This window comes from Dama dama, chromosome 26, assembly GCF_033118175.1.
Source record: "Dama dama isolate Ldn47 chromosome 26, ASM3311817v1, whole genome shotgun sequence".
Lineage (NCBI taxonomy): Eukaryota > Metazoa > Chordata > Mammalia > Artiodactyla > Cervidae > Dama > Dama dama.
The window spans coordinates 35,984,421-36,007,339 of record NC_083706.1 but is presented as its reverse complement, the minus strand read 5'-3'; the positions used below and the strand labels follow the sequence as shown (position 1 = coordinate 36,007,339).

The window sequence follows — 22,919 nt, the reverse complement described above, 5'->3', positions numbered from 1 at the left end:
GTTTGCCTCAAAGTCTGCTTCTTACCCACAGGCAACTTTCAGAGTTGACCAAGTGAGCATCACAGGATGAGGGAAACCCCACTCTCAGCACCTGCTCATGGCACTGGAGCCCCCTTTCTTAAGGAAAAAACCAGCATTCCACCCACCCCACGGCAGGGCAGTCAGAGCCGGGAAGGGCTTTGAGGAAATAGGGTGGGATGTGGGAAGAGTCTTTGGTCTATAGTGACCTGACCTCCACAGCTGAACTTCTGGGACTTTCTGACTCATAGTTGGAAGGATCAGGGGAAAGCACTTGTCACATGGAGCAGAACAGCTGCTTCCTGCTTAACATTTTTTGAGTGGAGCATCTAATTTCATCTTTGTAACATACTTGAACATAAGAAGGCATGAAATGCCACTAAGAAAACAGCTCTTTCATTGTAAAAAAAAAAAAAAAAAAAATGTAAACCCTAATATTCAAAGAAGATAAGGTCTTGGTTTCTTTCTTCTATTTTATTAAAGATTATTAACAGAAGAATGGAAGTTTAAGTGTTATTCGCTCAGTCGTGTCCAACTCTTCATGACACCATGGTTTGTAGTCCACCAGGCTCCTCTGTCCATGGAATCCTCCAGGCAAGAATATTGGAGTGGGTAGCCATTCCTTTCTCCAGGGAATCTTCCCAACCCAGGGATTGAACCCAGGTCTCCTGCATTGCAGGCAGATTCTTTACCGGCTGAGCCCCCAGGGAAGCCCTTATAAGCATGTATTTTTTCTCAGAAGTTAATAGCTATTAATTAATAGCAGCTCTATCAGTTTACAAGAAAGTTATGCAGTAACAATAATGAATATAGTACTTAGCATGTGCCAGGCACTATCCTAAGTACTTTTACATATTTAGTCATTTACTTCTTCCAACAACTCTAGGAGGTGGGTCCTATCATATACATTTTACAGATAAGGAAACAGGCACAAGTCATATGGCTGGTATGTGGCAAAGTCATGATTTAAACCCAGAGAGTGCAGTCCTGAATCTGTGTTCTTTTCTGCTATGCCACAGTTGGATAGTTACTGAAGAGCAGGAAGAAAAATTCTTGCTTTTTCAATAAGCAACAGTTCACAAATCTCTGAGTATATTAAAGTGAAATTTTTACCTAACTTTCCAATGTGAAAAATTTTTAAGTACACAGAACCAGCAAACTCCTTGACTTTCAGCAATGGTTCCAAACAAAGAAAATGCATTATGGGGTAAACTCAGGAAGTATTCTCTCTTATGGAAACTAGTAACAGCTCGTGTCCTGTATTCCCAGTATCTCTTCACTACCATGGAAGACTTAGCAATGGAGCTGTGTGAACTTTTTTTTTTAGAGAAAGGGAATTAGGTCAAAGGTGAAACATATCATCCCTAGAATTAGCTGAGAAAGAATGGGAAGAAGTCTAAGAATCCAGTGGGACTTGGTTTCCACAATTCTCATATTTAACCATGAAATTAAAATTAGGAGCAGGGCTAGATTTCATGGTCATAAGCAGATTAGTTAGTGAGTTCCAAAGAGTTCAGATATTCTTTCTACTGCTTTTAAAATTTCACTGTCTGAAGCACCCGTGGATAATGACCACTGAATAAACCCTCTCATCTATTAAACAATGAGTAGAAAGAGTTCAGAGTTGATTCATAAAAAAGACAGGAAACATGGTGAGTGTAGGTAAGGATATTACAAAGTTTGCAAATGAAACCAAATCTCCAAAACATGATGACTTTGCTAAATTATTACTAATAACACAGGAGAGAAAGCAACACAACCCCTTGTAAATTCTTTTTCATTCTCCCCTCCCCTATTCAGAGGTCCATTCACCTGTTGCAGCCTCAAACAAGGTGGTAGAATTTTTAAGACAATAATTGAAAAGTTAGACTAAGATTTAAATGGTCAGGACACAAATACATAAAAAGCATGCTTCTAATGTAATGTTTATTTAACTTGAAAAACAAGATTTATTTTAAATTACTACATTTCAATGCACAAAAGGAATGGGTCACAGTAAAACAAAAGTAATTATTTCTCAGATTTTTTTTTTTTTTAATATTTCTAACTCTGTATGCATTTTCAGCATTTGATATCTGTTCTTTACCACCATAACCAACCAACTCAAAATAAACTTGGGTGGATTTGATCCAGACTGAACTATGGAGATGCAGACAGGAGCAAGATAAACTCAAAACAAGCAAACCAACATCAACACAGTAAAAATGTTTTTCTTGATATTTATATATCATATTTACAAAGGTAAAGCTAAACCAACTGGTCATTATGTACATACATTAGTAAATATTGGCACTTTACATTAACATATAAGTGTATTCATAATTATCAAGTAAGAAGATAAATTTTAAATTATTTTTATTTATGAAAAAAATATATAATGTGATACACATACTTCAATTTGAGTGCTTGTTCAATAGTGAGTGCTCAAAAAACTTTGGGGAAAAAAAAATCCCATAATGTATTCTGATGGAAGACACTGAAAGTAAAGAGGTAAGGAAATAGTAAGTGTTAAATGTGATTTTAGTAAGTAGAGGACGTGAGCAGAAGATATTCATTCAGATGGGGATCGCATAGCATAAACCAGAGGAAGACTCAGAAATGGAAGATGTGCAGTTTTTCCCAAGGTCAGTTTCACTCGAAAAGGAACAGAACCGAGGTACTTTCAGGATAAGGTAATCGAACTGGAATTTTGATAACAAGTTCATACTGTGAGCCGATCCAGAATTGACTTCCGGCTAGAGGTTCATGTACAAACATGCCTTGGACATCTACCGTAGAGTTGTCACAACGTCAGTTCCTTATTTGGCTTCCTTTAAGAGGCAAGGGTGCTATGTGCCCTTTAAACGACCTCAGAAAACTTCAGCCGGCATCTGTCGTGACTGAAGAATCAGCGGGTAGCCCACCCTTGTTCCAAGTACGAGCTGGGCTGGAATTCTTGCACCTCGTGTTTTTTGTTCCCTTTCTCTAAGGGCTCAGGTCCACAGTGATTAGCGCAACTCACCCCAGGACAGATGGCCTCAAAATCTACCCCCAGAGCGCTTACGTGTCCATCCCGCTCGGGGATGCGGGTGTGGCGGTCCGGGGCCACCTGCTAGTTCAGGCAGGGGCAGCAGAAACAGCAGATCGTCCGGCAGGGGTTCTTCTTCTTGTACTGCACAGCCTTGCGCACCTGCACCTTGGCCTGCCCGGTGTATTCGACGGTCTTCTGCACGTTGAGCTCGATGACGTCCAGGGTGTCCGCCTGCTGCTCCACGAGCAGGGCCATCTGCAGAAAGAGGTCGTGCAGGTCGCGGATGCGGCCCTCCAGCCGCAGCAGCTCGCGGTGGCGGCTCTCGATCTCGTTGAGGGCCGCCCGCGCGCCCTTCACGTCGGCCAGCAGGTTCTCGGAGAACACGTCCCACTTGCCCTGTTCGAACATGTCCTCGATCTGGTCGCCCGACACGTCCTTGCCCATGATCTCCAGCTGGCGCTGGATGCGGATCTTGCAGTTCTCGCGTTGCTTCATCTCGGCGCAGTTGTACTCGTGCATGGCGGCCTGGAAGGTGCGGGCCAGCGCGCTGTACTGCGCACGCGCGATGCGCGCCACGGCCGAGTGCGCGCCGTGCTGGACTTCCGCCTGCTCGCTCAGCGTCTTCATGGCGCCCAGCTTGCGGTTAATGCTCTCGCCCCGGGCCTTGATGTCCTTGCCGATCGAGTTGGTGTCCCGCTTGATGCTGCTGAGGCGCCGCATGGACGTGAGGAAGCGGGTGTTCTGCTTTCCCAGGCGCCTCACGTCGGCAATCAGCTGCTGGTTTTCCGCCTGAAGGTCTTGGATGTCTCGGTACAAGGATTCCAGGATGTGGTCGGTCTCGAAAACGATGTCCTCGTGAGGCGAGTCAAAATCATCGTCGTCGTCCGGGAACTGCTGGTCATACTGCTTGGTTAACTCCGCGAGTTCTCCTAGTCGGTCCTTCATTTTGCCTGCAAATGGAAACATGGAGGTTCAACTCCTCTAGCGAGAGTCAAAATATTTGCATTGAGAGAATTAGACATTAAAATAGAGAAACATTCTGCTCACTGTTCATCACTCTCAATTCTTTACTCCCGAGTGTAGGTAACAAATGCACTACAGGAGCTAAATGGTTCACGACATTTGGCTTATGAGTGAAGGACTGATGTGACTGGGAGTCACGACACCTTTGTGTTTTATAGCTTGTAGGTATCTGCAGTTCTTCTGCAACATTGTTCTTTACAGCTTGGGACTTGACTTTCACCACCAGACACACCCACAGCGGAGGGTGCTTCTCGCTTTGGCCCAGCTACTTCATTCTTCCTTGTTTTAGCCCCTAAGTCATTGCCTGCCAGGCTTCTCTGTCCATGGGATTTCCCAGGCAAGAATACTGGAGTGGGTTGCCATTTCCTCCTCCAGGGGATCCTGCCCACACAGGGAGATATGAACCGGCATCTCCTGCATTGGCAGGCGGATTCGTTACCACTGAGACACTAGGGAAGCCCTATCTATATGCATGCATGAGTGCATGCGTGCGTGCTAACTCACTTGAATCGTATGGGACTCTGCGAACCTATGGACTGTGGCCCACCAGGTTCCTCTGTCCATGGGATTCTCCAGGCAAGAATACTGGAGTGGGTTGCCGTGCCCTCCTCCAGGGGATCTTCCCTACCCATGGATTGATCCCACATCTCTTATGTCTCCTGCATTGGCAGGTGGGTTCTTTATCACTAGCGCCACCTGAGATGCCCTTAGCAAAGATAAAGATTGTTAAATAAGTAAAATACATACTTAAAAAAAAATACATTGACACATTAATGACGAATTTCTGCCTTGATTTTCAGATATTTTTGGATCTTTTTCTGCATTTTATTTTTAAAATTTCTTTTTTAAGAATAATTGCTGTATTTTACTATTTACTGTTGAGACATCTAACAGTTTTTATTTACCACTATTTATTGTTATTTCTTGATTTACACCTATAGCATATGTAGTATCCATCACCTGAAAATGTTGCTTTACATATCAAAGTTCAACCACTCAGATAGCCTCAGTCTACTTGTAGAAAAATAAAGGCCAATAAGAAGCAAAACAAAAAAAAAAAAAAGATTGTTAAATAAGGATAGTCAATTTATAGGCTTTGAGTCCAACTCTAAGTGTTGTCTATTCTGTGTCTATTTCAGCACTGGTGAGCATATCTTCAGTCTTGTACATCATAATGGTTTTTTAATGATATAAATCATGGTTTAATTTTTTATCTTAAAAACATAAAAATTGAACCTGCTTAAAGTAAAACAACAAAATGAACAAAGATGAGAATCTAATAAGGAAGTATAAAATTTGGAAGTTGAAATTTCCTTGCTCTTAGGACCATATCACCAATACATACTTTAACTTGAATGTTTGAGACTCAGTGCTTAAAAATATTTTGGGGGAAAATCCCAAAATACAAGCTAGTGAATGATACTGAGTAAAAGAAATCAGGAAATAGTTAAGTGTGGCTCAGCTGGTAAAGAATCCGCCTGCAATTTGGGAGACCTGGGTTCAATCCCTGGGTTGAGAAGATCCTCTGGAGAAGGGAAAGGCTACCCACTCCAGTATTCTGGCCTGGAGAGTTCCATGGACTGTCCACATCCATGTCCATGAGTGGCAAAGAGTCAGACATGACTGAGTGACTTTCACTGACTGACTGATGTGATTTTAATAAGTAGGAGAGGTGAGCAGAAAGAAGATGTTTATGCGGGAATCACATGGCAAAAGCCAGGGGAAAAATCAGAAGCAAAAGACATTCAAATTTTCCCAATATCTCTAGTGGTAAATGTTAACAAACCTGCTTTTTTAAAAAAGCTTTATATGGAAAATTTCAATCATACCTACTAGAAATAATATAACACACTCCCATATACCCATCACACAGCAGCAATATTTGCCCATTTTTAATATCTTTTTGAAATAAGTTGGCAGCTCAAGCAGAATTTCCATGCTTTTATAAGGGTGGTTCTGATCAATTCCCTGCTTAGCAAGGCAAAATAATGTTCTCTGTGTCCATATTTTTTTCCAGTGAAGTGAAAAACTTTCATTTTTAATACTGTATATATGCCAAAATAATGAACATTTTGCCATTTTATACAAGATTTTGTGGCTAGAATCTTTCTATTATATAATTTGCAGGAAACGGGGAAAGTAGTCGCATTTAATGGCTACTCAATCTATCAGGGATCTTGATCTCAAATTAAAAGCCTCCCTCAAGTTGAAGTAATTAATTTCACAACACCACTAATGGAATGCTGACAACTTGGGTTCAGTGATAAATAGAAAATGGTGAAATATTAACCATGGATTCCCATCTGCCATGACCATTAGTTACATAAATTAGGCAAAGTTTTATTCCTTAGTGGTGATTTTTAATACAACAAATTATCCTGCTTAAAATGCCATTTCTGCTTTCTGATGACAAAGATCAATACCAGACCTTCTCACTGAGGAGAAAATGACTCTAGGAAGCACAGTTGAAAGGCAGAAAAAAGAACCAGGCTGGACCAAAACTATGCCTTCCCTGGCCTGAATTGCCTGATACCTAAATATTTCCTCATTTTGAATAAAATTTAAAGATAAAGCACAAGTTGGTGGTGCAATATATATATATATATATTGCATTATATAGTAGATAATGAGTTAACATACTGTATTAAAAACTCTTGCCCCTCCAAACCAAAAAAACAGAAAAACCACTTGCCCTAGCAAAGACAATGAAAAGGCAATTCATATAAGAAGAAATATAAGTGCCAGAGAACATGGAGATAGTTAGTAGGTATCAGGTGTTTACTGTAATTCCAGGAAGCATGTTCTAAGTACTTCTCATGTGATACTGTCTTTAATCTTCATACGGACTTCATGAAGTAGGTACTGTCATTATCAGAGTTGGTAAGTGAGTTTAGGGAGATGAAGGAACATACCCCAGGTCACCAGTAAGTGACTAGTCCAGTTCTAGAGTGGCCCTGCTTAATCACTACCTTCAATTATTTCCAGCAAGTGTAAAAAAGTGAGGCATGAGGGACTTCACTATCAAAACAAGGAAATGCAAGTTAAGCCACTGAAATTTTTTTTTTTTTTTTTTTGGTCATCAAGCTGGCAAGAATTTTTAAAAATAATAATTTAGGGACTTCCCTGGCAGTCCAGTGGTTGAGATTTGAACTCCCAGTGCAGGGGGCTTGGGTTCAGTCTTTGGTTGGAGAACTAAGATCCTGCATGCCACAGGCTGTGGCCAAAACAATAAAAATAATTTAAAAGAGAATTCTAGGAACTCTGAAAAAAATACTTGTAGGAGGGCAAATGGATAAAAACCCTTGTAGGAGGGCAGTTGAATAATATGTATTAAAAGCTTTTAAAATGTGTATTTGTTTTAGGTACATTTATTCTAAGCATATATTCAGAGTTATGTGAAGCTCATCGTTGTAAATATTTTCATCACCACAGTTTTCACAGGCATTCAAATATAAAGGTGCAAAAATGAGATAGTGATGGCTACATAATCACAGAATTTAGAAGGCTATCTAATGGGATGAAAAGCATAAATATCGTTTTAGGTAGAAAAAAATCTGTGAAGGGAAGAGAATGAGCAGTGCTGTCATGCAAATATCTTGAAATAAAGACTTGAATAATACACATCAAAATGTAGTTTTCTTCAAATTGTAGAATAATAAATCACTTTAATTACTTCCTTGTGCTTTTCTCTATTTTCCAACATTTTTATAATGTCCTGTAGATTTATCAATTAGACAAAACCCCACAAAACCGTAAGTATTTGTTTAAAAGGCTAACTCCTTTAAGATGTATGCATTACAATCAGGTTACCACCTTATGTGACATGAGGAAAGTACATGAGTTGGCTAGTATGGAGTTGAGCTTTATTTATCTGCTTAAGTTAGCAGCCAACATATGCTACTCTGCAAGTGTAGAATTAATAATTTTTGAAGATAGATACAGATAGAATAAATATAAATAAACTTTTTTTTTTAATGTAAATAGAACAGAGAATGAAAAATTTTTGAAGGACAAGAAATGGTGATGGATGCAAGGAAGGCTTTGGGAAGCACTACCACAGAAGGTAAGCGGGTAGTTAAAGGGGAGCATCACACACTAGAATGTTAGGGACCTGCTTGTTGGTCTCTGCTAGTCGTAGACAGGTTCCAGGCCCGCTGCTGCTCTCCTGAAGCCCTGAAAAAGCTATTCAAGGGGATCATTTCATTCACAATAGGATGAGCAAAGTGCGCTGCAATTATATAGAAAGTGGCCTTCGAAGAAGGTATTCAGAGACAGTCATTCCTTCCCAATACCTACCAACGTGAAGCCATGGGTCCTAAATGAGATGAAGGTCTAAATTCACTTGAAGACTCAGGTCTACAAACCAGTCAGGAGAGAGGCAGGATGTGGGAGCTCCAGATTCTCTAGGAGGTGTACACACGGAAGTGGCCTTCACTGCCTTCCTGCCCACCTTTTTTGGCCCAGCTCAGCCCCAAATGAGCTGGTCCCACTGATCTAGAAGGTTTCCTGGTTGCCAAGGTGCAAACATTGGGAAAACTACAACAGAAAGTCAACCAAGAGGCTACTACTTCTAACAATATTCCCTAAATGGTTTAAATATACTCCTTACTGTAGTTATACCAAAATACAGAAGTAGGCACAGCAAGAAAATCAATATAAGCCACATACCCAATAGCTTGGTTCTCTACTGTGACAGCTGAAAAAGGGAACCATAGTAAATGAGAAAGAAAAGTCAAACAATTCTATTGACCCTCCTGTCTCATTATGATAAAGGATAATGTAATAAACTTTGGTAAACTATTCATAAAATTGTTCAAATCAGTTCAGTTCAGTTTAGTTGCTCAGTCATGTCTGACTCTGTGACCCCATAGACTGCAGCACACCAGGCTTCCCTGTCCATCACCAACTCCTGGAGCTTACTCAAACTCATGTCCTTCAAGTCAGTGATGTCATCTAAGCATCTCATCCTCTGTCGTCCCCTTCGCCTCCTGCCTTCAATCTTTCCCAGCTTCAGGGTCTTTTCCAATGAGTCAGTTCTTTGCATCAAGTGGTAAAAGTATTGGAGCTTCAGCTTCAGCATCAGTCCTTCCAATGAATATTCAGGACTGATTTCCTTTAGGATTAACGGTTTGATCTCCCTGCATTTTTTTTTTAAGGCACAGAAAGGTTTATTTGGCTCAGGAGTTGAAAAGCAGAAGCAGTAGTACAACAGATCTCTGGAAACACTTAGCTGTGCCATGCTGGTCATCACAGCTTTGCTTTTGCTTTTTTGGACAAGAAGTTCATGATGACAATCATGCACTTGTCTGACAGCCACCTCTCCCTCAGGACACTGCTTTCCTCCACGTTAACTGCATGTGAATTTTCTTTCTCCTTGTTTCTGATGATCTGCTTGGAAATTCTCATGGCATTTGGGGGGAGCTTTGAATATGCTTTCAGCCTGCCCCAAATTTCTTTCTGAAAAGTGCTGTCAGGAAAAACTTCAGTAACAAGTCCTTTATTACTTCAGTAACAAGTCCAAGAGACTCTCAAGAGTCTTCTCCAACACTGTAGTTCAAAAGCATCAGTTCTTTGGTGCTCAGCTCTCTTTACGGTCCAGCTCTCACATCCATACATGACTATTGGAGAAACAATAGCTTTGACTAGATGGACCTTTGTTGGCAAAGTAATGTCTCTGCTTTTTAATATGCTGTCTAAGTTTGTCATAGCTTTTCTTCCAAGGAGCAAGAGTCTTTTAATAAATCCTGCTTTTTTGATTCTCATGGAGATGAAGAATTCAAAAGAAAATTTACAACCAGCTACCAGAAATCTGCTTCTAATTTTCTTTTCAGGCACGCAGGTCATCTGTTCTGAGACCTGGATTCCACAGGGAAGTTCAGGGAAATTCTGTCAGCCTTCTTTCATGGGGCAATGTGATTCAATGTAAGAGAAAATAGATGATGGTAGCTCAGCGACTCTCAGACTTTAGGAGGCAACAGCATCTTCTGGAAAAGCTGAAAACATGAAGTACTGATGCTTGGGACCCTGGAGGTTCTGACTCAGAGGATCTAGGATTCCCTCTGGGTGATTTTAATGCACACTCAAATTTCGGACCGACTCCACAGGTACTTACGGCAGTTTTTTATTCATGCTGTCCTGGACAACTTATAATAGCTCCCAGGTTGGGGCATCTTGATAAACAAGCAACTGCTAGGGAAGGATTCAGAAAGATGGGGAAAGGAAGATTCAGAAAGTAGGTTTCTACCTACCTCAGAAGATCAATGAGTAGGGGTGATAATTGCGTAAGTAACCCAATATGCAGGACGCTACAGAAAATAATCTAGGCTTCCCTGGTGGCTCAGTGGTAAAGAATCTGCCTACCAATGCAGGAGATGTGGGTTCGATCCCTGAGTCAGGATGATCCCTGGAGAAGGAAATGGCGACCCATTCCAGTACTCTTGCCTGGGAAATCCCATGGACAGTGGAGCCTGGCAGGCTACAATCCTGTGGGGTTGCAAAAGAGTCAGACAGACTCACTGACTAACAAAACAACCAACCAACCAACCAAGAATACCCATGAAAGCATTATTCCCTAGTTGCTTCTAAGGGAATCAGTTATCAACACAATACATAGTCATATCTCTGATCATAAGAGATGTTATCTTTCATGTGCCTACTTACTCTAAGGGGAACAAAACCTACAAAGTTATGGGCTGAATTGTCTTACCTCCTCCCAGCCCCCTTGCAAATTCATATGTTGAAGCCCTAACCCCAGTACTTCAGAATATAATTCTATGTGGAGATAAGTCCCTTGGACTGCAAGGAGATCCAACCCGTCCATCCTAAAGCAGATCAGTCCTGGGTGTTCATTGGAAGGGCTGATGCTGAAGCTGAAACTCCAATACTTTGGCCACCTCACGCGAAGAGTTGACTCATTGGAAAAGACCCTGATGCTGGGAGGGATTGGGGGCAGGAGGAGAAGGGGGTGACAGAGGATGAGATGGTTAGATGGAATCACCGACTTGATGGACATGGGTTTGAGTAAACTCCGGGAGTTGGTGATGGACAGGGAGGCCTGGCATGCTGTGATTCATGGGGTCGCAAAGAGTCGGACACGACTGAGCGGCTGAACTGAACTGAACTGCCTACTAACAGGGGAAAAAGCATTTCCCTGCTTTGCAGTGCTATGTGAAAAACTCAGACACAGGAAGATACAATGCAGAGTAGCAGGGCAACACACAAATCATGTGAGGCTTATTATGGAGATTAATTTATAGATTACGGGAGGAGAACCAATCCAAAAGCATGGAAGAGCCTTCCTTTCGGTATTTACACCAAAGAGATGCTTTAGAATCTCTTATGTGATGTGAGAGATATGTGATGTGTTTATGTGATGTGAGTTCATAAAGTTTAGGACTCTTCTTTCAACAGGAACTGAAGTGCACATTTAGACACACACACAGGTCTTGGTTATTAATAAAACTAAAAAGATCTTGCAGATATATACTCCAAATGAGCACTTTTGAGCGGGAACTTGAAATGTAGCACCCACGTTCTGCTTTTCAGATTTTATAATCTGTATCTCCTAAGTCCAGACTTTATACCAATTATTAAAATTCTGTTAAAAAAAAAATAAGATGATTCCAAATCAGAATGTGTCTTTATGCTGAGGTCCACCACTGGTCCAGACAGTCCCTCTGTGAGCACTTGTGTAGGGACCATATGACATCTGACGTCTCTGGGTGGACGCAGCCCTGCGCCAGGGCACAGGACCGATGAACTGGGCGTGGGGTGGGTTTCCAGCCCCCTCACCCTGGTGCTGAACACCACCTGCACAGCCCTGTGTGATCATCCTTTCTCGACCACCTCACCCAGTCCCTCCCGCCCACCATCACCACAGACATGAGTAAGAACCAAGAAACCTATGAGGCCTGTGTTGCAGTAACTTGGGAGTTACTTTTAGGACACACCATAGCAACATGGGCTTCCCCGGTGGCTCAGCTGGTAAAGAATCCACAGGCAATGCAGGAGGCCTGGGTTCGATCCCTGGGTTGGGAAGCTCCCCTGGAGAAGGGAAAGGTTGCCCACTCCAGTATTCTGGCCTGGAGAATTCCAAAGACTGTATAGTTCATGGGGTAGCAAAGAGTCAGACATGACTGAGCAACTTTCACTTTCACTAGTAACACCACCCCTAAAGAACAAGGAGTGTGCTTTCCCGGCATGTTGATTCAGTTCCATAAATAATCATTTTATTTCAGTGAGTAAAATCTGGTGTTTTAAGCAATTTGCCTAAAGCCATATACGTTAATAAATATGAAACTGAGATCTGAATCCAGAAAATCTGACTTGAGAGCCCTTCTGTAAACCACAAAGCTATGCTAGCTTCTTTTTCCTGAGCCTTGCCCTAAAAGGGTTTCTGAAATTGTTCATCTTATAGGGAACTTATTCTGAACTTATTTTGAATATATTGGCTGGCTTATAAACAACAGAAATTTTTTTTGTAAGCAATGGAAATGTAATTCTCACAGTTCTGGTGGCTGGAAGTGTGAGATCAGACTGCCAGCATGGTCAGGTTCTGTGTCTGATAAAGGCCTGCTTCCTCATTCATAAATGGCCTTCTCACGGTAACCACACAGGGCAGAGCGGCAAGCAAGCTCTCTCTGGTCTGTTGATGGGGACACCTTTCTAATTCACAAGGGCTCCACACTCACGACCCAGTCACCTCCCAAAGACCCCACCTCCCAATACCATCACCCTGGGGGCTAGGATTTTAACCTATCAATTTCGGGGGAACACAAGCATCCAGACCGGAGCATTCCCTAAGTGAGGTTTTTTATTTAGAGCAAGTGTTAGCTCCTAATAACCTAGCTCTCGATGAACACATGAAAAGATTTTTCACTATTACAACCATTACCTTCTTTCCCACAATCATGTCTTCATATCAGAGTTTTCCCGACACAGTCATGTTTCAATTATTAGGGCACTCAGTCAGGTTGTCACTCATCATAACTGTCCAAAGCCCACAAAACTATTAACAAACACAGATAATTCTAACAAAGATCCACTGTGGTTATGACTGACTCAAGACTGGTGAAAGACCAAAGTACTGATACTTGGAGGGAGAAGTTTTACAGTTGTGGGTGTAGAAGTGACAAGTGAGGAAATGCTAGAGATGACCTTGTAAGGGAGAAAGTAAGGGAGGACCACTCCAGATTCAAGGGTCGAATCATCCATACAAGTTCTCCCACTGTTATCTGTATCAGCACCTACAAACACACAGTTGTTGTTGCTGCATCTTACACCTGATCTGGTTTGGCCCTAGAATGTGAAGCAAAACTCTGTCTGAAAAACAACAGCAGAAATCTATGTAGAAAGAAAGAGTGATGGGGAATAAATCGAGTCTAGTTTGATTAAACTTTTTATTTCATACCTATTCTGTAGAGTATTTTTTTAAAACAAGAGAAATCAGGGACTTCCTTGGTGGTCCAGTGGTTAAGACCCCATGCTTTCAATGCAAGCGATGTAGGTTTAATCCCTGGTTGAGGAACTAAGATCTCACACACCGCATGTGGTGTGGCCAAAATTATTTTTTAAAATTTTAGTTTTGTTTTTTTTCTCTTCAGTTTTGGAGGTTTCTATTGAGATATCCTAAAGCTCAGAGATTCTTTGCTAAGTTGTATCTAATCTATACTGTGTGTTTGTTTTCATTGCTATGTTGTGTCCAACTTTTGCAACCCCATGGACTGTACCCCACCAGGCTCCTGTGTCCATGGGATTTCCCAGGCAAGAATACTGGATTTTTTAAAATTTTAAAAAAGAGACTCCAATAGTGTTTCCAGAATTATTAATTATCTTTTCTATTCCAATTCATAATAGTAGTTAAGGACAATCTCACAGAATTTTTACATTTCTTTCTCTGTCCCTCTTCCTCTTAAACAAAGTCCTATAAACAAGTGATCCTAATACTGTTGGCTGGTTCTTCCTCTTTCATTCCCCAAGGAAACAAATAATTATTTTGGCTGACTTTTTTGGGGAGAGGAGGCCACGAACCAGGGATCCAACCCATGCTCCCTGCAAGTGGAAGCAAGGAAGTCTCTTGGCTGACATTTTTTTACACAAGTGCAGAAAAATCTGTTATTCAACATCATCAGTGCATGAGGTTTTTTTGTATAAGTGACTTTTACCTAACTGAAGTTTCTTCCTTCAAATGTGAAAAATATCACTCCTTTTTTGTTGGAAATCCTCTTCTAAACTGCATTGATATATTTCACTGCTTCCTTAAGACAGGGCATTGAATACGATTTATTGGTGACTCAGATTATCATTACTAAAATCCTTAAACTGTGTAATGATGCACTTTTCTTTGTTTTAAAATGTTTCTCTTTCCACACGGTTATGATGTCAGACTTCACCTCAGTTATTTCTGTATACTGCTACTGACATTCCTCTCCCTCCCCATACAGGTTGTATCAGGCCAAGAAATTATATAAAAACCAAGCATTTAACAATGTAAGCTATGAGTGGGTCAGTAGCCCTCTAGGGTCAAACCTAAGCACAGTAGAAAAGGAGAAAAGCTAGTGTCAGTGTGAGCCTCCCTTTGTACTGGACGACTGAAATATAACCCATCAACAAGAGTCACAATAACTATGAAAGCATCAAATTGTTAGGTTATTTCCATGATGTGATGACTGTCGATTCATAATCTACTTTCTTAACCTGACTTCCTACAGGGCCCAATTTTCCCCTCCCAAATATGGACATACTCTTTGTGGAAGGTTGAAAAAAAATTGCTATTCATTCTTTGCATGTCCTCTCATCAACAAGTACAGACTACTTCTCAACTCCTTGAGTTTGAGGTGTGGCCATGAGACTGGAATTTGCTCTGGCTAATGAGACAGTAGTAAACACAATACAAGCAGAGGCTTGAAAAGCACATCTGCAAAGAGCTTGTTACTGGGGACCCTTATATCAAACATATGAAGAAGCCTGGATTCCCCCTGCAGGAGAATAAGACCCAGGAGTCTTAGTAATCCTGGCTGAACACAGCCCCCAGCTAATCCATCAGCTGACTGCAGCTACACAAATTATCCAGGAGACAACCAACAGAAGACTGATGAGCCAACTGATAGAATTGTAAGAAATAATTAATTGTTGCTGCTTAAAAGTGAATGTGAAAGTCGTGTCCAGCTCTTTGTGACCCCATGGACTATCTACCAGGCTTCTCTGTCCATGGGATTTTCCAGGTAAGAGTACCGGAGCGGGTTGCCATTTCTTTCTCCAGGGGATCTTCCTGACCAGGGATCGAACCCAGGTCTCCCGCATTGCCGGCAGACTCTGAGCGACCAGGGAAGCCCATTGCTGCTTAAGCCATTAAGATTTGTAGCAGTTTCTTTAGCCACAAAACTAACTGATAGAAAAATTGTTACCTAGAAGCAGCAGGATGCCATGAAAGGCTTAAGACACTCAACATCAGCTTTGGGAGCAAACAGCAGGTGAAAAGCAGAGAGGTAGCTATTAGCAAAAACCAGGTAAATGGCAGACAAACTCTTAGTGGAGGCTGGAGTAGTGATGAGGAAACCGTACAGGTGTCAGGCAAAAATGCAACCCACATTCTTCAGCAGCAAAACAACTGGTGAAAGTGGTGCCTGTGGCAACATAAAAGACAAAAAACGTACACAGTGAAGTTTGAATCTAGCTCCCAGGCACTCCAGGCAGAAGCTTGGAGGTGTTCGTTGAGTGTTTCTAGCTGCATGTAAGGTTCTGCAAAGGACGGATGGGCTGCAAAATGATTTATCCAGTTAATAAGCATTATTTAGAGAAAATAGAGAAGAAGAAGAAGAACTCATGATATTGGAAAAGAAAATTTTTTATATCTCCAGTCTCTTCAGCTGGAAGACAAGCTTCTTAGAGCAAGAAATGGCCTCAGAGAGAAGACTTTTGTAAAATTTAATGTGATGCCTTGTGGCCCTTCTCTGCTGGACAAGAGGGCCTCTGAGACTCCTAGAAGCACTGTCTCATAGCAGTCTGACGCTCAGCTCAGAGTCAAGGGAGGTCTGTCAGACTTGGAAAAAACAATCTGTGGCTGTGGATTTTAGGGGCATTGGCTCCTAAGGAAATCCTCAAAGTTTTTAAGCGAGTTTTACTGACAAGCACGCGCTTCCTAGGTGGCGCTAGTGGTAAAGAACCTGCCGGTCAATGCAGGAAGTACAAGAAAAGGTGGGTCGGGAAGATCCCCTGGAGGACGGCATGGCAACCCGATCCAGTGTTCTTGCCTGGAGAATCCCACGGGCAGATCCTGGCAGGCTATGGTCCACAGTGTCACACAGAGTCGGACACAACTGAAGAAACTTCGCATGCATGCCTGCACTGGCAAGCGCAGAAGTGTGACCTAACAGAGACAGAGATCATTCAAAGGAAAAGAGGCATCTGGATGCTTGGGCTTTTACAATAACGAGGCCACAGAAATTATTTAGAAGCAAATATAAGCCATTTCTTATGGAAAAAGGAAGAATGTTTCAGAGGATAGAGCCGAGGGCAGCAGAGAGACACCAGTGAACCATTCCCGGGGAAGAGAACTGGGTCCTAAGCAAAGAACCTCCGCTGGCCCAGGAGTGGGGGGCAGCTAACCACACGGGCCTGGATAGACCGGCTGTGGACTGCTGAGAGCTGCCTGTATTCTGTTTCTGTAGTTTCGAGGGGTTATCTTTTGCCTTTTCACCATTATGTGTTGGGTGTGTATAAGGAGATAATTTGTCCATGATAAGTAAAAACTATGATAACTATTGATACATAACTAAAATATATGTTGTCATATATATTGTGTATATATCTATATGCAATATAGATACAATATATGATCGTAAAAAGTTATCTAGTTATCGGATCCACATCTAGATCCACAGATCCAACTAGATCCACAGATCCAACTAGATCAAGAGGATCCATATCTGACGTGCTGTATCTGAGGGGGCTCATCTGTACCCAGAAGTGATGCAGATCACGGATAAGCCTCTGGACTTCAGAGGCTGATGCCTTAATGCGATAAGGCTTCTTCAAATCCTATGATAGGAGTGAATGTATCTTTCTTATAGCAGAAATGTGAGTAATTTTTACCAAAGGCAGATGATATTTGATTGCACAAAAAAAGGCCACAAATTCTTAGCAGTACCTCCTGATCAAGAAGCGGTGCTGATGGAAAAGACATGCCCTGTTAATAAAAGTTCATCACGCTCGGTATTCTGGAGGAGTGAGGTGAAGCTTCATTGAGAGTAATCAGCTGCTTTCTCAGCAGTCACAACTCACAGGGAGGGCAGAGGGCTAGGAAACTCACAGCCCTGGCAGTAAGTGGGGTCTGCAGAGAATAGCAGGTACAACAGAACCGAGACAGCGTGTGGAAGAAGAGGGGACCAGCATGTGTTGAGCAGAGGTCAACACATCAACTGGACCTGTCTAACAAAGTGTTTTCAACAGTTCTTTAGTGAGGGGACGCCAAAAGCTGGCAATCTATGTACTTGAATGTACACATGCTTATAGTATTTGTATTAAAACAGAAAGTATCATTCTCAAAAAAAACAAAAACAAAAAAACAGAGTGTCAATTTCCCTACACTTTCAATCTGGGTTTGGCCATGAGACTTTTACAGACGGGACAATAGAAAGCATGATGCAAGCAGATCCTTGAACAGCACTAGCAGATTGGGGCATGTGCCCTGTTACTACCAAGAACACCAAAACCTCATGTCAGGAAGCTCAGACTAGCCTCCTAAAAGATAATGACCACAAGGAGAGAGAGGCCAGCGCACCCCAGGTGACCCACCCCTACATCTGTATGACTGACCTCAAAGTGAACCCATTGGAAGAACTAATCAGAATTTACTTTCTGCCAGGTACCACTGTAGAAGCTTTACATATTGTAGATTATCTCATTTAATCTTCACAATGATGAGAAATAACAATGGTGACTTGGGAGTATTTTGATATACTGACAGAGCTAACTGATACACCACTCTTTGGGTTTCTCTATACCCCCATATTTGTGTTCTTCTTAAAGAGCACCTAGGTGGATGATGTGACTCATGGATAAATCATAATTCTTTGAAAGTAAAGGCTGCTGCATTTAAACCAAAGTTCATTGCTACAATTTAAACACACAAACTTAAGAAACGTGTACCAAATCATTGTCCTGATGATCATGGCCTAATTACACACCTGGGTTTTGACAGTCTACATTTACAACTTCCTGTTCATACTGTATACAGACATTAATGTAAAGCGTACAAATAAAAGGAGCATGTGTTTCTTAACAAGTCTGAGGACAGCCTTCCTTTCCTTTTGAGGATTGTGGTCATAAGCATAGTAAGGGGGAAAAGAACGATGCTAAAAAAAGACTATCTCACACACAAGCAGCCTCCACAAGAAAGACTGCAGAAGTGGTTTGATAATGCAGTATGCTAAATCGAGGTTCTCGAGCAGTGGGGGCAGGGCAGCACAGACAGGCGAGGCAGCTTTAACTCTGGCTGAGTTTCAGTCTGATAAGAGGTTCTAAGAACTTGAAAAGCCAGTTTTGAAATGGAAGTAGATAGTTTAAATGTATCATCAGTCTATTGTTCAAATCAGTAAAGAACACCAGCTAGGCAAAATGCAATTTCCAAACATGATTCTCCCGCCATGTTCCAACCCTCCATCACCAAAGACTGAACCAGAGACATTTCTTGCTGACTAAAAGGAACAAAAATTAATGTGATGTGAACCAGGGTCCTCAGGAGCACTGAATTAAGACCTTACTAGTCTTTCAGAGTGTTTAAGGCAATCAGGATACTGCTTCCCAGTTGTAGAATCTGCTTAGAATTCCACACCCAGTTAGGGCAGTGGAAGAGTGTGGCGAAGTGTCCAGCCGGGGGAGAGAACTCTGCTGACACTGGGAGTAGCCTGGGCTTCCTCACTGGTTTCAGGGTTCCTGGCAGTAAGAGAGGGCAATTCCTAACAGATAAGTGCTTTGCAAATGTCTGCTGATGTCACGTTTTCTTACATTCACCTCCTCTCTGTCTTATCTTCCACATGTATAAATACCGACTGCAGAAGATGAGGAAGAGAATTAAATGAGATAATCCAAGCTGAGTAGGAGAGGGTGGGACGAATTGAGAGAGTAGCATTGGTGGCTCAGACGTTAGGGAGTCTGCCTGTAACATGGGAGACCCCGGTTCAATCCCTGGTCCGGGAAGATCCCCTGGAGAAGGAAATGGCAACCCACTCCAGTATTCTTGCCTGGAAAATCCAAAGGATGGAGGAGCCTGGCAGGCCACAGTCCATGCGGTCACAAAGAGTCAGACACAACTGAGTGACTTCACTTCACTATTGACATATACACACTATCATGTATAAAATAAACAGCTAGTGGGAAATTGCTGTGTAATACAGGGAGCTCAGCCCAGTGCTCTGGGATGACCCAGAGGGGTGGGAGGAGGAGGTGGTGAGAGAGAGGCTCTAGAGGGCGGGATGTATGTATACTAATGGCTGATTCACTTACTGTATGGCAGAAACCAACACGACATTGTAAAGTAATTATCTTCCAATAAAAAAAAAAAGGTCTTAGAAGAGTGTCCGGCAGAGAGCAAGCACTCTGTATACGTGCTCTATTATCATCTATTCTGTGATTTTAATTCACTCAAAAAACTAATGCAGATTCAGTAACTATCAGTATAAATAGTGCATTGGCTGATATACCACTAACAGTTTATTACTAACATCTTGTTACTCATATCATAATCATAAGTGAACTCTAATACCCATGGGTCAGCAGATTATTTAAGATTTTCTTTGTAAAAGTCACTCTCCTTTTCTCTGATTATGAAAGCAACCCTTGCTCTTTGAAAAGATGAAGAAGAAATAATCCAATGACACAGAATTGTTTTACATAGAAAGTAAAAACGTCTCATCATTTAATACCACTATATATAATAACTAGGACTTCGCTGGTAGCTCAGTGGTAAAGAATCTACCTGCCAATGCAGAAGACACAGGTTCAATCCCTGGTCCAGGAAGATCCCCTGGAGAAGGAAACGGCAACCCACTCTAGTATTCTTGACTGGAGAACCTCACAGACAGAGAAACCTGGAGGGCTACAGTCTATGGGGTTGCAGAGTAAGACACGACTTAGCAAATGAACAACAACAACATATAATAACTATAAAATAACCAGTGATTAAACTTTAATACATAGTCTTCCAGACTCTTTTCTATTCAAGAAGGCTGTGAATACTTAACAGTATCCAGAAGAGCTGACCCTGATTACAAACTATGGGACATTTTTCTGGTAAACTGCAAGAGTTCTCTAGGGGTTTATTCCTGCCAGGGGACCACTGTACTTTCCACCACCACCATTTTTGTGCAGGTGGTATCAGCTAAAAAAGGAACACTGAGGAGCAACCTGGAAAAGGAAAGGAAATTCTTTTAAAAAAGAGAGGGGACTTCCTTGGCGGTTTAGTGGTTAAGACTTCATCTTCCAACACAGGGGTGCAGGTTCGATCCCTGGTGGGGAGGATAAGATCCCACATGTCTCGAGGCAAAAGAAAAAAAAAAACACCATAAAACAGAAGCAGTATTTTAACAAATTCAATAAAGACTTAATTTTTTTAAGAAAAAGAATGAGAGAATCCTTGTGTTTTACTTTTATGTTCAAGAATCCCAAAGCGGGAGAATGAGGACTGGTATCTTCAGGATTCAGTGTTTATAAAGTCAGTGGCCAGGCTTTCTTTCAGGAACAGATGAACAATTTTAATTCAGTAAACATCCTCCAAACACCTCCCTCATAAATGTCTATAAAGATAAGCCCTATTCTCCACCCCACCCCACACGGTTTTGTTGTTGGTCGGGGAGGAGTTTGTTTTACTTTTCAAGAGCATTCACAGAAGAGTCTAGCTCATCAGCTAACTGCCTCAAGTCCTGAAAACAAATGAGGTGTGGGAGAATGAATGCTCCCCTAGGTGTCAGCGGCCTTCCTGTTTCTAACTCTAGCTGTATAAAGTGGATGGAGACATTTCATACGTCTGAGTGTCAGTTTCTCCATTGGTACAATGGTAATGACACTACCTATAAGGGCTTCTTTTTCTGATAATTAAATGACGTTTAAAATGTATATAAAAGCACTCTGTAAATTTTAAGTATTTTACGATCATGATATTGCGTGCTCAGTCGCTTCAGTCATGTCCAACTCTTTGCAACCCCATGGACTGTAGCCCGCCAGGTTCCTCTATCCACAGGATTCTCCAGGCAAGAATACTGGAGGGGGTTGCCATGCCCTCCTCCAGGGGAATCTTCCCCACCCAAGAATCAAACTCTTGTCTCTTCCGTCTCCAGCAGTGCCAGACGGGGTTCTTTACCACTAGCATCACCTGGGAAACCCACAACATGATATTAGGAGTTACGGCTTTGCATATTTTCCATCCATAATCAGTTTATTTCATGAGGTAGTTTATTCAAAATACTTCAAGTACTATTCCTTAAGAAACCCATACAGACCAAGTGATTTTAAACGATCCTATAAAACCAAACAACTATTCTGATATCAGTTTCTGTATTATTCCTATAACTCAGGTGACAGAATATTAATGCCCTCAGTTCAGTTCAGTTCAGTCGCTCAGTCGTGTCCAACTCTTTGCGACCCCATGAATCGCAGCACACCAGGCCTCCCTGTCCATCACCAACTCCCGGAGTCTACTCAAACTCATGTCCATTGAGTCGGTGATGCCATCCAGCCATCTCATCCTCTGTCTTCCCCTTCTCCTCCTGCCCCCAATCCCTCCCAGCATCAGGGTCTTTTCCCAATGAGTCAACTCTTCGCGTGAGGTGGCCAAAGTATTGGAGTTTCAGTTTCAACATAAGTCCTTCCAATGAACACCCAGGACTGATCTCCTTTAGGATGGACTGGTTGGATCTACTTGCAGTCCAAGGGACTCTCAAGAGTCTTCTCCAACACCACAGTTCAAAAGCATCAATTTTTTTGGCGCTCAGCTTTCTTCACAGTCCAACTCTCACATCCATACATGACTACTGGAAAGACCATAGCCTTGACTAGATGGACCTTTGTTGGCAAAATAATGTCTCTGCTTTTTAATGTGCTATCTAGGTTGGTCATAACTTTCCTTCCAAGGAGTAAGCGTCTTTTAATTTCATGGTTGCAATCACCATCTGCTGTGATTTTGGAGCCCCCAAAAATAAAGTCTGACACTGTTTCCCCATCTATTTCCCATGAAGTGATGGGACCAGATGCCATGATCTTAGTTTTCTGAATGTTGAGCTTTAAGCCAACTTTTTCACTCTCCTCTTTCACTTTCATCAAGAGGCTTTTTAGTTCCTCTTCACTTTCTGCCATAAGGGTGGTGTCATCTGCATATCTGAGGTTATTGATATTTCTCCTGGCAATCTTGATTCCAGCTTGTGCTTCTTCCAGCCCAGCGTTTCTCATGATGTACTCTGCATATAAGTTAAATAAGCAGGGTGACAATATACAGCCTTGACGTATTCCTTTTCCTATTTGGAACCAGTCTGTTGTTCCATGTCCAGTTCTAACTGTTGCTTCCTGACCTGGGAAGCAACAGTTTCTCAAGAGGCAGGTTTCTCAAGAGGCAGGTCAGGTGGTCTGTTATGCCCATCTCTTTCAGAATTTTCCACAGTTTATTGTGATCCACACAGTCAAAGGCTTTGGCATAGTCAATAAAGCAGAAATAGATGTTTTTCTGGAACTCTCTTGCTTTTTCGATGATCCAATGGATGTTGGCAATTTGATCTCTGGTTCCTCTGCCTTTTCTAAAACCAGCTTGAACATCTGGAAGTTCACAGTTCACGTATTGCTGAAGCCTGGCTTGAAGAATTTTGAGCATTACTTTACTAGT

The 22,919-nt window shown here is 41.9% G+C and overlaps 1 protein-coding gene across 2 annotated transcripts in view; it reads right to left on the bottom strand.

Moving 5' to 3' along the window:
• Nucleotides 1–466: 466 nt before the first annotated feature.
• Nucleotides 467–22,919, bottom strand: part of STX11 (syntaxin 11) — a 49,587-nt gene continuing 27,134 nt past the window's right edge. For both annotated transcript variants that reach the window (XM_061130035.1, XM_061130036.1), the window contains one exon: nt 467–3,978. In XM_061130035.1, the coding sequence (XP_060986018.1) occupies nt 3,110–3,978 (869 nt within the window). In that variant the 3' untranslated portion in view covers nt 467–3,109. The remainder of the gene's footprint in view (nt 3,979–22,919) is intronic.